The sequence below is a fragment of the Ascaphus truei genome, chromosome 13 (assembly GCF_040206685.1).
Source record: "Ascaphus truei isolate aAscTru1 chromosome 13, aAscTru1.hap1, whole genome shotgun sequence".
Taxonomy (NCBI): Eukaryota; Metazoa; Chordata; class Amphibia; order Anura; family Ascaphidae; genus Ascaphus; species Ascaphus truei.
This window is the reverse complement of record NC_134495.1, coordinates 36,068,144-36,081,905: the sequence shown is the minus strand read 5'-3', so window position 1 is coordinate 36,081,905 and position 13,762 is coordinate 36,068,144. Positions and strand designations below refer to the sequence as shown.

General features: G+C 55.1%; 1 protein-coding gene across 1 annotated transcript in view; it reads right to left on the bottom strand.

Moving 5' to 3' along the window:
* Nucleotides 1-13,762, bottom strand: part of CARMIL3 (capping protein regulator and myosin 1 linker 3) — a 139,829-nt gene that overhangs the window by 38,565 nt on the left and 87,502 nt on the right. Inside the window, 9 exon segments of the mRNA XM_075567998.1 lie at nucleotides 675-762; nucleotides 2,328-2,500; nucleotides 3,240-3,353; nucleotides 6,479-6,567; nucleotides 6,570-6,627; nucleotides 6,995-7,090; nucleotides 7,248-7,259; nucleotides 7,261-7,342; nucleotides 10,817-10,885. Of these exon segments, the coding sequence (XP_075424113.1) occupies nucleotides 675-762; nucleotides 2,328-2,500; nucleotides 3,240-3,353; nucleotides 6,479-6,567; nucleotides 6,570-6,627; nucleotides 6,995-7,090; nucleotides 7,248-7,259; nucleotides 7,261-7,342; nucleotides 10,817-10,885 (781 nt within the window).

Sequence of the window (13,762 nt, the reverse complement as noted above, 5' to 3'; positions counted from 1 at the left end):
TGTCTCGTGCTGTCTTTTGCAGTCCCGTGGGGTCTCCTGTGCGTGGCCTCTCTCTCTAACGCATGGGGTCTCTCGTGCAGTCCCATGGGGTCTTGTGTGCGTACGTTGGAGGGGTCACTCGTGCAGTCCCATGGAGTCTCTCATGCACGTGCATTCTCGAGGGGTCATTCGTGCAGTCCAGTGGGGTCTCTCTCACACGTGCAGTGTCTTGTGCACGGTCTCTCTCATGTGCAGTCTCTCTCACCAAGCGTGGTCTCATGCGATCTCTCTCGCGCAGTGTCTCTCTCTCACACACGCAGTGTCTCTCTCAAGCGCAGTGTCTCTCTCACACGTGTGCGGTGTCTCTCTCACACACAGTGTTTCTCTCTCACGCGGTGTTTCTCTCTCACGCGCGCGCTCTGTGTCTCTCTCTCTCTCTCTCTCTCTAGCGGTGTCTCTCTCACACACGGTGTTTCTCTCTCACGTGCGGTGTCTCTCACGCGCACAGCGCGCGCGCTGTGTCTCTCTTTCGCTGTGTCTCTCTCTCTAGCGGTGTGTCTCTCTCTCGCTGTGTCTCTCTCTCTCTCTAGCGGTGTGTCTCTCTCTCGCTGTGTCTCTCTCTCTTGCAGTGTCTCTCTCGCGGTGTCTCTCGCTCGCGCGTGCGCGGGGTGTCTCTCGCTCGCGGGGTCAGTTACCAGCTTCCTGTGTGTTCGCTGCATTTCCTGCAGAACTTGCTCCAGCACGGAGTTACTGAGACGTGACATGAGGGACAGCTGTGCGGCCCTGCGACACCAACACAGAGACGTCACCACAACTCCCCCCCACACCTGCTTTTGCTTCATGTGTGTCCCCTCACCTGTTCTTGCTGTGCCTGTCCCCCCCCTCACCTGTTCTTGCTGTGTGTCTGTCCCCCCTCACCTGTTCTTGCTGTGTGTCTGTCCCCTTCACCTGTTCTTGCAGTGTTTGTCTATCCCCCTCACCTGTTCTTGCTGTGTGTCTGTCCCCCCCTCACCTGTTCTTGCTGTGTGTCTGTCCCCCCTCACCTGTTCTTGCAGTGTTTGTCTATCCCCCTCACCTGTTTTTGAAGTGCGTGTCCCCCCCTCACCTGTTCTTGCAGTGTCTGTCCCCCCTCACCTGTTCTTGCTGTGCCTGTCCCCCCCTCACCTGTTCTTGCTGTGTGTCTGTCCCCCCTCACCTGTTCTTGCAGTGTTTGTCTATCCCCCTCACCTGTTCTTGAAGTGCGTGTCCCCCCCTCACCTGTTCTCGCAGTGTCTGTCCCCCCTCACCTGTTCTTGCAGTGTCTGTCCCCCTCACATGAACTTGCTGTGTGTCTGTCCCCCCTCACCTGATCTTGCAGTGTCTTTCCCCCCTCACCTGTTCAAGTCTGTCCCCCCTCACCTGTTCTTGCTGTGTGTCTGTCCCCCCCTCACCTGTTCTTGCTGTGAGTCTGTCCCCCCTCACCTGTTCTTGCTGTGTGTCTGCCCCCCCTCACCTGTTCTTGCTGTGTGTCTGTCCCCCCTCACCTGTTCTTGCTGTGTGTCTGTCCCCCCTCACCTGTTCTTGCTGTGTGTCTGTCCCCCCTCACCTGTTCTTGCAGTGTCTGTCCCCCCCTCACCTGTTCTTGCAGTGTCTGTCCACCCTCACCTGTTCTTGCTGTCTGTCCCCCCCTCACCTGTTCTTGCAGTGTCTGCCCCCTCACCTGTTCTTGCAGTGTCTGCCCCCTCACCTGTTCTTGCTGTGTGTCTGCCCCCTCACCTGTTCTTACTGTGTGTCTGCCCCCTCACCTGTTCTTGCAGCGTCTGTCCCCCCTCACCTGTTCTTGCTGAATGTCTATCCCCTTCACCTTTTCTTGCTGAATGTCTGTCCCCCTCACATGAACTTGCTGTGTGTCTGTCCCCCCTCACCTGATCTTGCAGTGTCTGTCCCCCCTCACCTGTTCTTGCTGTGAGTCTGTCCCCCCTCACCTGTTCTTGATGTGTGTCTGTCCCCCTTACCTGTTCTTGCTGTGTGTCTGTCCCCCCTCACCTGTTCTTGCAGTGTCTGTCCCCCCCTCACCTGTTCTTGCAGTGTCTGTCCCCCCTCACCTGTTCTTGCTGTCTGTCCCCCCCCTCACCTGTTCTTGCAGTGTCTGCCCCCCTCTCCTGTTCTTGCAGTGTCTGCCCCCCTCACCTGTTCTTGCAGTGTCTGTCCCCCCTCACCTGTTCTTGCTGAATGTCTATCCCCCTCACCTGTTCTTGCTGAATGTCTATCCCCCTCACCTGTTCTTGCTGAATGTCTATCCCCCTCACCTGTTCTTGCTGTGTCTGCCCCCCCCCTCCCTGTTCTTGCTGTGTCTGTCCCCCCCTCACCTCAGCTTGCTGTGTATCTCGCCCCCCACCTGCCGGAGCATCTCTCGGATGTGGGGGGGGCTGAGCCCATGCTGCTCCCTTAGCCTGCAGAGCATCGCACCTCCTCTCTGCTCGTCCCGCGCTGCTGCAGGGAACAGATCCTGTGTCGCTTCCCACATGGAGTCTGCCATAGTCTGCGGAGAGAAGGGGGAGGGAGGGAGAGGAGCGGGCGGGGGAGGGGGAAGGAGAAGAGCAGGGGAAGGAGAAGAGCAGGGGGGAAGGAGAGGAGCGAGGGGGGGAAGGAGATGAGTAGAGGGGAAAGGAGAGGATCGAGGCGGGGGGAAGGAGAGGAGAGAGGGGGAAGGGAGAGGAGAGAGGGGGTGGAGGGGGAGGAGAGAGGGGAGGGGGGGAGGAGAGAGGGGAGGGTGGGAGGAGGAGAGGAGCAGAGGAGGGAGGGGGAGAGGGGTGATGAGGGGGAGAGGAGAAGGGGGGGAGGAGAAGGGGGGGAGAGGAGAAGGGGGGGAGGGGGGAGAGGAGAAGGGGGGGGAAGGGGGAGAGGAGAAGGGGGGGAAGGGGGGAGAGGAGAAGGGGGGGAAGGGGGAGAGGAGAAGGGGGGGAAGGGGGGAGAGGAGAAGGGGGGAGAGGAGAAGGGGGGGGAGAGGGGGAGCGGAGAAGGAGGAGGGAAGTGGGAAGAAGGGAAGGGGGGAGAGTGAGAAGGGGGGGGGAAAGAGGGGGGAGCGGAGAGGATGGGGGGGAGAGGGGAAGAAAACGGAGGATATATAAAGAGACAGAAGGAGGAGAGGGGGAAATAGAGGAGGGAGAGAGCGTGGGGGAACAGGGGAGAGAAAGTGGGGGAGAGAGATGGGGGAGATCTGTCAGAGAGAGAGACACCCACCAGATGCAGCTCAGAGAGACATCCTGGGGTCTCAGTACCTGCAGCTCTCTGTCCACTGCACGAGACAGCTCAAATGAAACAGTCTCTAAGAGTCGCTGAGCGGGACCGGAAGGGGAGAGCCAGCTGCCTGCTTCCAAGAGACGTGGTAACAGCTAAAGAGAGAGAGGGAGTGTGAGACAGAGGTAGGGGGAGTGTGTGAGAACGGGGGAGTGTGTGAGAGCGGGGGTGTGTGTGTGAGAGCGTGGGTGTGTGTGTGAGAGCGTGGGTGTGTGTGTGAGAGAGGCTGAGTGTGTGTGTGTGAGAGGCTGAGTGTGTGTGTGTGAGAGAGGCTGAGTGTGTGTGTGTGTGTGTGAGAGAGGCTGAGTGTGTGTGTGAGAGAGAGGCTAAGTGTGTGTGTGAGAGAGGCTTAGTGTGTGTGTGTGTGTGTGTGTGTGTGAGAGAGAGGCGGAGTGTGTGTGTGTGAGAGAGGCTGAGTGTGTGTGTGAGAGAGGCTGAGTGTGTGTGTGAGAGAGGCTGAGGTGTGTGTGTGTGTGAGAGAGGCTGAGTGTGTGTGTGTGAGAGAGGCGGAGTGTGTGTGTGTGAGAGAGGCGGAGTGTGTGTGTGTGAGAGAGGCGGAGTGTGTGTGTGTGTGAGAGAGGCGGAATGTGTGTGTGTGTGAGAGAGGCGGAGTGTGTGTGTGAGAGAGAGGCGGAGTGTGTGTGTGTGAGAGAGGCGGAGTGTGTGTGTGAGAGAGGCGGAGTGTGTGTGTGAGAGAGGGAGTGTGTGTGTGTGAGAGGGAGTATGTGTGTGAGAGAGAGGGAGTGTGTGTGTGTGAGAGAGGGAGTGTGTGTGTGTGAGAGAGGAGTGTGTGAGAGAGAGGGAGTGTGTGTGTGTGTGAGAGAGAGGGAGTGTGTGTGTGAGAGAGAGGGAGTGTGTGTGTGAGAGAGAGGGAGTGTGTGTGTGAGAGAGAGGGAGTGTGTGTGTGAGAGAGAGGGAGTGTGTGTGTGTGAGAGGGAGTGTGTGTGTGTGTGTGTGAGAGGGAGTGTGTGAGTGTGTGTATGTGTGTGAGAGGGAGTGTGTGTGTGAGAGGGAGTGTGTGTGTGAGAGGGAGTGTGTGTGTGTGAGAGAGGGAGTGTGTGTGTGTGTGAGAGGGAGTGTGTGTGTGTGTGAGAGGGAGTGTGTGTGTGTGTGAGAGGGAGTGTGTGTGAGTGAGAGGGAGTGTGTGTGTGTGTGTGAGAGGGAGCGTGTGTGTGTGTGAGGGGGAGTGTGTATGTGTGTGTGAGAGGGAGAGGGAGTGTGTGTGTGTGTGAGAGGGAGTGTGTGTGTGTGTGTGAGAGGGAGTGTGTGTGTGTGTGTGTGTGAGGGAGTGTGTGTGTGTGTGTGTGTGTGTGTGTGAGAGGGAGTGTGTGTGTGTGAGAGGGAGTGTGTGTGTGTGAGAGGGAGTGTGTGTGTGTGTGTGAGAGGGAGTGTGTGTGTGTGAGAGGGAGTGTGTGTGTGGTGTGTGTGTGTGAGAGGGAGTGTGTGTGTGTGTGAGAGGGAGTGTGTGTGTGTGTGTGTGTGTGTGGTGTGTGTGTGTGTGTGTGTGTGTGTGTGTGTGTGTGTGTGTGTGTAAGAGAGGGAGTGTGTGTGTGTGTGTGTGTGTGTGTGTGTGTGTGTGTGTGTGTGTGTGTGTGTGTGTGTGAAAGGGAGTGTGTGTGTGAGAGGGAGTGTGTGTGTGTGTGTGTGTGTGAGAGAGGGACTGTGTATGTGTGTGTGTGAGAGGGAGTGTGTGTGTGTGTGTGTGTGTGAGAGGGAGTGTATGTGTGTGTGTGTGTGTGTGTGAGAGGGAGTGTGTGTGTGTGTGTGTGTGTGAGAGGGAGTGTGTGTGTGTGAGAGGGAGTGTGTGTGTGTGTGTGTGTGTGTGTGAGAGGGAGTGTGTGTGTGTGTGAGAGGGAGTATGTGTGTGTGAGAGGGAGTGTGTGTGTGTGTGAGAGGGAGTGTGTGTGTGTGTGTGAGAGGGAGTGTGTGTGTGTGTGAGGCCCGGGCCATAGAGGTGTGGGGAGAGCGGAGGCGCGCTAACGCTGAGGCTCGCCTGCTTCAGTCAGCGCGATTGCACGGACTTGCAGGCGAGCCAGCCGTGCGCGGGGGAGCCGGGGGGAGGTGGTTGGAGGCGGGGCAGTGACGTCGCTGGGCCAATCGCCTGCGACGCACTGATGTCAATGTCACGGCGCCGACGTCACGGTGCCGTGACGTTGACGCTGCTGTGCAGTGATTGGAGGTTTTCAGCCGACAGCGCGCTGAAAAACAGCTTGGCGCTCGGCTGAAACCTCCAACGCCTCAGCACGCCTGCGGACGCTCGTGTGAGCCCCCTCTCAAGGCATCCTCATTGAGGATGCAGGGGCTCAGCGCGGAGCGTCCGCACGCCTCAGCACGGCTGGTCCATCTATGGACGCAGCCTGAGAGGGAGTGTGTGTGTGTGTGTGAGAGGGAGTGTGTGTGTGTGTGTGTGAGAGGAGTGTGTGTGTGTGTGTGTGTGTGTGTGTGAGAGGGAGTGTGTGTGTGTGAGTGGGAGTGTGTGTGTGAGTGGGAGTGTGTGTGTGTGTGTGAGAGGGAGTGTGTGTGTGTGAGAGGGGAGTGTGTGTGTGTGAGAGGGAGTGTGTGTGTGTGAGTGGGAGTGTGTGTGTGAGTGGGAGTGTGTGTGTGAGTGGGGAGTGTGTGTGTGTGTGAGAGGGAGTGTGTGTGTGTGAGAGGTAGTGTGTGTGTGTGTGTGAGAGGGAGTGTGTGTGTGTGTGTGAGAGGGAGTGTGTGTGGTGTGTGAGTGTCGAGTGCGGGGGGGAGTGTGTGAGTGTGGGGGGGGTGTGAGTGCGATGGGGAGTGTGTGAGAGGGTGTGAGAGGGATGTGTGAGAGAGGGGGGGTGTGAGTGTGTGACAGAGAGGGGGGGAGTGAGTGTGTGAGAGAGAGGGGGGAGTGTGTGAGAGAGAGGGGGGAGTGTGTGAGTGAGAGAGGGTGAGTGTAGAGAGATGTGGTGGGAGAGGGGAGTGTGTGGTGTGTGAGAGAGGGCGTGGGTGTGGAGAGGAGTGTTTGTGTCGTGTGAGAGAGGGCGGGGAGTGAGAGGGTGTGTGAGTTGAGAGGAGTGTGAGAGAGGAGTCGTGTGAGAGAGAGTGGAGAGAGAGAGCGGCCTCTCGGGCGAGAGCGAGTCGTGCGTATAGAGACTGGATCTGTGTGTGAGAGAGAGAGAGAGGGGGGAGTGCTGTTGACGGGCGAGAGACGGGTAAAACGTGAGTGTGAGGGAGGAAAAGAGACTGTGTGTGTCTCTACAGTGATGCTGCGAGTGCTCCCGCTCTCGCAGTTTGTGGCGTCTCGGAGGAGCTGTCTCGCACACACGATGTCCTCACAGACCGTCTCAGATCGCAGGAACGCAGAGCGTAGATATGGTCCTGAATCATTCCCGAGAGCGTCTGAAGCATCTGCGAGACAGGCACAGACACGCTCTTTGTCTGGGGAGATTCGTACGGGCGCAAGAGAGAGAGCGAAGCAGCGAGGGGGGAGAGGCGGGAGAGAGCGCACGAGAGGGAGAGCGCACGAGAGGGACGAGAGAGAGCGTGCAAGAGGAGAGAGCGCATGCGAGAAAAGACAGCGCACGCGAGAGGGGAGAGAGCTCGCAAGAGGAGAGGGAGTGCGCGAGAGAGAGAACGAGAGAGGAGAGAGCGCGAGGGAGGAGAGAGCGCGAGGAGGAGAGAGCGCGAGGGAGGAGAGAGCGCGAGGGAGGAGAGGTGAGACCTAAAGAAAGGAAATGATAGTGAGACAGGCAGGAGGGATTGAGACGCGCGCTACCTGCTCCGCGCTGTGCGTGACGCCCTGCTGCAGACGCAGCGCTCTTTGGTCAGAGACTGCGAGAGTCTGAGCGTTCCGAAGGAGACAGCTATGTATCTGAGAGAGACAGACAGGAGGGGCAGAGAGTGCACAGTGAGGGCTCGGTGTCTCTCCTGTGGGTAAGAGATAGCTCACCCTCTCCCCCCCACCCCCCAAGCCCCCAGCACCCCTCTCCCCACCACCCCCCAAGTCCCCAGCACCCCGCCGCTCACACCTTCCTCCAGGCTGCTCTCGGCTCTCTCAGGATGTCTCTGATACGCTTGGCTGATATCCCCCACTGGGAAGGACATGAACCTCAGCGTCCGATTCCTGGGGAGGTGGGGAGGGGGGATACCCCGGGTGAAGAGAGTGAGGGGGGGAGGGGAGAAAAGGGAAACCCCCGGGTGTTATGGGGCAGGAGGTAGAGAGATACCCCAAGGGAAGGAAGGGGAACAGGTTAGGAGAGAAGAGAGATACTTAGTGGGTCAGTGTATATATTTGGGGGGTCAGTGTATATTGGGGGGCTTGTCAGTGTATTATTGGGGGTGTCAATGTATATTTAAGAGGATCAGTGTATATTTGAGTAGGTCAGTGTATATTTGAGGGGGACTATTATTGGGGGTGTCATTGCATATTTCAGTGGGTCAGTGTATATCTGAGGGGGTCAGTGTATATCTGAGGGGGTCAGTGTATATCTGAGGGGGTCAGTGTATATCTGAGGGGTCAGTGTATATCTGAGGGGGTCAGTGTATATCTGAGGGGGTCAGTGTATATCTGAGGGGGTCAGTGTATATCTGAGGGGGTCAGTGTATATCTGAGGGGGTCAGTGTATATCTGAGGGGGTCAGTGTATATCTGAGGGGGTCAGTGTATATCTGAGGGGGTCAGTGTATATCTGAGGGGGTCAGTGTATATCTGAGGGGGTCAGTGTATATCTGAGGGGGTCAGTGTATATCTGAGGGGGTCAGTGTATATCTGAGGGGGTCAGTGTATATCTGAGGGGGTCCGTGTATATCTGAGGGGGTCAGTGTATATCTGAGTGGGTCAGTGTATATCTGAGTGGGTCAGTGTATATCTGAGGGGGTCCGTGTATATCTGAGGGGTCCGTGTATATCTGAGTGGGTCAGTGTATATTTGAGTCTGCCAGCAAGATAGATCCAGCGCTTCAGAAATGAACGGTGCCCACATATATCAGGAACGAAACCCACAATATCCTCCTTCTCAGTCTGGATAATGGTATTAATGCCCATGAATAAGGGAGAGGAAACTGGGCCTTGCCTCGGGCCAAACACAAAATAGCCAAGATGGCCCAATAAACATTTCCCCAGAACCAGTATAAAAGTCCAGCATATAATATAGTCCACAGAAACAGAAGTCAGGTGGCGTGGCCCAGTCTGCCAGGGGGGGGGAGTGATACACAGACACAGAGAATAGCCGGGCACTGCTAATACATGAATGAAAAGATCCACAGGAGGCTCACATATGAACAAATATTACCTTTATTGGGTCATAAGAGACCCCCAACACAATAAAATACGCACCCTTTATAAAGGGCAACTGGCCTGAAACGCGTTGGTGCGTATTTTATTGTGTTGGGGGACTCTTACCTATATATATATTTTTGAAAATCTTGGATGTGAGTGTCTGGAGACCATTTGATTGGTCTGTCGGTCCTCCCGCCCTCCCACGGCTCTCATTGCCGGTGTGTCTGCCCCCCTGTGTCCCGCCCCCCCACGGCTCTCATTGGCCCCCCAGAGCACGCTCTCTCCTCCCACAGGCCGCTCCCTTCCCCGGCTCTCACTTCCCACAGGCCAATCCCTTCCCCCAGCTCTCACCCTTCCCTGGTTCTCACCTCCCCCCGGCTCTCACACTTCCCCGGCTCTCACCCTTCCCCGGCTCTCACCTCCCCCGGGCTCTCACCTCCCCCGGGCTCTCACCCTTCCCCGGCTCCACCTCCCCCGGCTCTCAACTCCCCCCGGCTCTCACCCTTCCCCGGCTCTCACCTCCAACAGGCCGCTCCCTCCCCCCGGCTCTCACCCTTCCCCGGCGCTCTCCTCACACACACCGCTCCCACTACAAGTCCCCCCCCACACACACACACACAGAGCACGCTCTCTGCGGCTATCACATCCACAGGCCGCTCCCCAGCTCCCCAACCCCGGGAGCGCTCCTCCGGCTCTCTTCGCCTCTCCTGTAAAGGGCATGTTCAACGCCGGGGCACAGCACCTCCTCACCGGAGCGTCTCAGCCTCGCCGGGGGTCACGGACACTGCTGAGGAGCCCGAGGTGGAGGAGGAGGGCGGCCGGTACCCGGAGGAAGAGGAGAGCGCGGACGGGTGCAAGGTGAGGAAACGCAGGAGAATGGTTCTTTCATGTGTCCCTGACTCCCCCCCTGCCCTTTGCCCCTTGCCCCCCCCACCCTTTGCCCCCTCCCTGCCCTTTGCCCCTCCCTGCCCTTTGCCCCCCCTCCCTGCCCTTTGCCCGCCCTCCATGCCCTTTGCCACCACCCTCCCTGCCCTTTGCCTCCCCCTCCTGCCCTTTGCCCCCCTCCCTGCCCTTTGCCCCCCCCTCCCTGCCCTTTGAACCCCCCTCCCTGCCCTTCCACGCCCCTTGCCCCCCCGCCCTTCCATGCCCCTTGTCCCCCCGCCCTTCCACGCCCCTTGCCCCCCACCCTTCCACGCCCCTTGCCCCCTCCGCCCTTCCATGCCCTTTGCCCCCCCACCCCTTGCCCACCCGCCATTCCACGCCCCTTGCCCCCCCCAGCCCTCCCACGCCACTTGCTCCCCCCCCGCCCTTCCACTCCATGCTCCCGCCCTTCCACGCCCCCCGCCCCTGCAAGCCAGAGCAACGCCGGGTATATCAGCTAGTGACCCATTAAGGTAATATATATTCATAGGGAAGCCTCCTGGGATCTTTTTATTCATGCTTAGGCAGTGCCCGGCTGTTCTCTGTGTCTGTGTATATATCCGAGTGGGTCAGTGTATATATCCGAGTGGGTCAGTGTATATATCCGAGTGGGTCAGTGTATATATCCGAGTGGGTCAGTGTATATATCCGAGTGGGTCAGTGTATATATCCGAGTGGGTCAGTGTATATATCCGAGTGGGTCAGTGTATATATCCGAGTGGGTCAGTGTATATATCCGAGTGGGTCAGTGTATATATCCGAGTGGGTCAGTGTATATATCCGAGTGGTCAGTGTATATATCCGAGTGGGTCAGTGTATATATCCGAATGGGTCAGTGTATATTTGAGTGGGTCAGTGTATATATCCGAGTGGGTCAGTGTATATTTGAGTGGGTCAGTGTATATTTGAGTGGGTCAGTGTCTATTTGAGTGGGTCAGTGTCTATTTGGGTGTGTCATTGTTTATTTGGGGGTTCGGTGTATACAGTATATGAGTAGGTCAGTTGATATTTGGGGGGGGCAGTGTATATTTGAGTTGGTCAGTGTATATTGGGGGGGCAGTGTATATTTGAGTTGGTCAGTGTATATTTGGGGGTGTCATGGTATATTTCAGTGGCTCAGTATATATTTGGGCATGTCAGGGTATATTTGGCAGGGCAGTGTATATTTAGGGGTGTCTGTGTATATTTGGAGGGCAGTGTATATTTAGGGGGTCAGTGTATATTTGGGGGGTGTCAGGGTATATTTGGGGGGTCAGTGTATATTTGGGGGTGTCAGGGTATATTTCAGTGGCTATGTGTATATTTGGGGGTGTCGTTATATATGGAGGGCAGTGTATATTTAGGGGGTGTCGGTGTATATTTGGAGGGCAGTGTATATATGAAGGGTCTTTCTCACTCACTTCTCAAGGGCTCTCGCCACGTCCAGAAATCCAGAGGCTGTAACTGCGTTCCTGTCCCACAGAACAGACCTGACAGGTGGGGGGGATTGAGCGGAAGGGGGAGAGGTAGAGGAGGGGGAGGGCGGAAAGGGTGGCAGGGGGGAGGAGAAAGGGGAGAGGAGCAGAGGAGGGGAGAGGAGCAGAGGGGGGAAGAGGAGCCGAGGGGGAGGGAATGAGAGAGGAGGGGGAGGGAATGAGAGAGGAGGGGGAGGGAATGAGAGAGGAGGGGGAGGGAATGAGAGAGGAGGGGGAGGGAATGGGAGAGGAGGGGGAGGAATGGAGAGGAGGGGGAGGGAATGGGAGAGGAGGGGGAGGGAATGGGAGAGGAGGGGGAGGGAACGGGAGAGGAGGGGACAGGAGGGGGGAGAAGGAATAATAAAGAAAAAAGATGGGGAGATGAGAAAGACAGAGAGAGAGAGAGAGGTTAGGTCTGTAAACTAACTGCAGTAAATTGTGTATGTGTTTGAAGTCCTGTATACTCACTGCAGGGAGGTACTGATCTGTAATACTCACTGCAGGGAGGTACTGATCTGTAATACTCACTGCAGGGAGGTACTGATCTGTAATACTCACTGCAGAGAGGTACTGATCTGTAATACTCACTGCAGAGAGGTACTGATCTGTAATACTCACTGCAGGGAGGTACTGATCTGTAATACTCACTGCAGGGAGGTACTGATCTGTAATACTCACTGCAGAGAGGTACTGATCTGTAATACTCACTGCAGAGAGGTACTGATCTGTAATACTCACTGCAGAGAGGTACTGATCTGTAATACTCACTGCAGAGAGGTACTGATCTGTAATACTCACTGCAGGGAGGTACTGATCTGTAATACTCACTGCAGAGAGGTACTGATCTGTAATACTCACTGCAGGGAGGTACTGATCTGTAATACTCACTGCAGGGAGGTACTGATCTGTAATACTCACTGCAGGGAGGTACTGATCTGTAATACTCACTGCAGGGAGGTACTGATCTGTAATACTCACTGCAGGGAGGTACTGATCTGTAATACTCACTGCAGGGAGGTACTGATCTGTAATACTCACTGCAGGGAGGTACTGATCTGTAATACTCACTGCAGGGAGGTACTGACCTGTAATACTCACTGCAGGGAGGTACTGATCTGTAATACTCACTGCAGAGAGGTACTGATCTGTAATACTCACTGCAGGGAGGTACTGACCTGTATTACTCACTGCAGGGAGGTACTGATCTGTAATACTCACTGCAGGGAGGTACTGATCTGTAATACTCACTGCAGGGAGGTACTGATCTGTAATACTCACTGCAGGGAGGTACTGATCTGTAATACTCACCGCAGGGAGGTACTGATCTGTAATACTCACTGCAGGGAGGTATTCATCAGTAATACTCACCACAGGGAGGTATTGATCAGTAATACTCACCGCACAGAAGTATTGATCAGTAATACTCACCGCACAGAAGTATTGATCTGTAATACTCACTGCACAGAAGTATTGATCTGTAATACTCACCGCAGGGAGGTATTGATCAGTAATACTCACCGCAGGGAGGTATTGATCAGTAATACTCACCGCACAGAAGTATTGATCTGTAATACTCACTGCAGGGAGGTACTGATCTGTAATACTCACTGCAGGGAGGTACTGATCTGTAATACTCACTGCAGAGAGGTACTGATCTGTAATACTCACTGCAGAGAGGTACTGATCTGTAATACTCACTGCAGGGAGGTACTGATCTGTAATACTCACTGCAGAGAGGTACTGATCTGTAATACTCACTGCAGAGAGGTACTGATCTGTAATACTCACTGCAGGGAGGTACTGATCTGTAATACTCACTGCAGGGAGGTACTGATCTGTAATACTCACTGCAGGGAGGTACTGATCTGTAATACTCACTGCAGGGAGGTACTGATCTGTAATACTCACTGCAGGGAGGTACTGATCTGTAATACTCACTGCAGGGAGGTACTGATCTGTAATACTCACTGCAGGGAGGTACTGATCTGTAATACTCACTGCAGGGAGGTACTGATCTGTAATACTCACTGCAGGGAGGTACTGACCTGTAATACTCACTGCAGGGAGGTACTGATCTGTAATACTCACTGCAGAGAGGTACTGATCTGTAATACTCACTGCAGGGAGGTACTGACCTGTATTACTCACTGCAGGGAGGTACTGATCTGTAATACTCACTGCAGGGAGGTACTGATCTGTAATACTCACTGCAGGGAGGTACTGATCTGTAATACTCACCGCAGGGAGGTACTGATCTGTAATACTCACTGCAGGGAGGTATTCATCAGTAATACTCACCACAGGGAGGTATTGATCAGTAATACTCACCGCACAGAAGTATTGATCAGTAATACTCACCGCACAGAAGTATTGATCTGTAATACTCACTGCACAGAAGTATTGATCTGTAATACTCACCGCAGGGAGGTATTGATCAGTAATACTCACCGCAGGGAGGTATTGATCAGTAATACTCACCGCACAGAAGTATTGATCTGTAATACTCACCGCAGGGAGGTATTGATCTGTAATACTCACTGCAGTGTGGTATTCATCAGTAATACTCACCACAGGGAGGTATTGATCAGTAATACTCACCGCACAGAAGTATTGATCAGTAATACTCACCGCACAGAAGTATTGATCTGTAATACTCACTGCACAGAAGTATTGATCTGTAATACTCACCGCAGGGAGGTATTGATCAGTAATACTCACCGCAGGGAGGTATTGATCAGTAATACTCACCGCACAGAAGTATTGATCTGTAATACTCACCGCAGGGAGGTATTGATCAGTAATTCTCACCGCACAGAAGTATTGATCTGTAATACTCACTGCAGGGAGGTATTGATCAGTAATACTCACCGCACAGAAGTATTGATCTGTAAT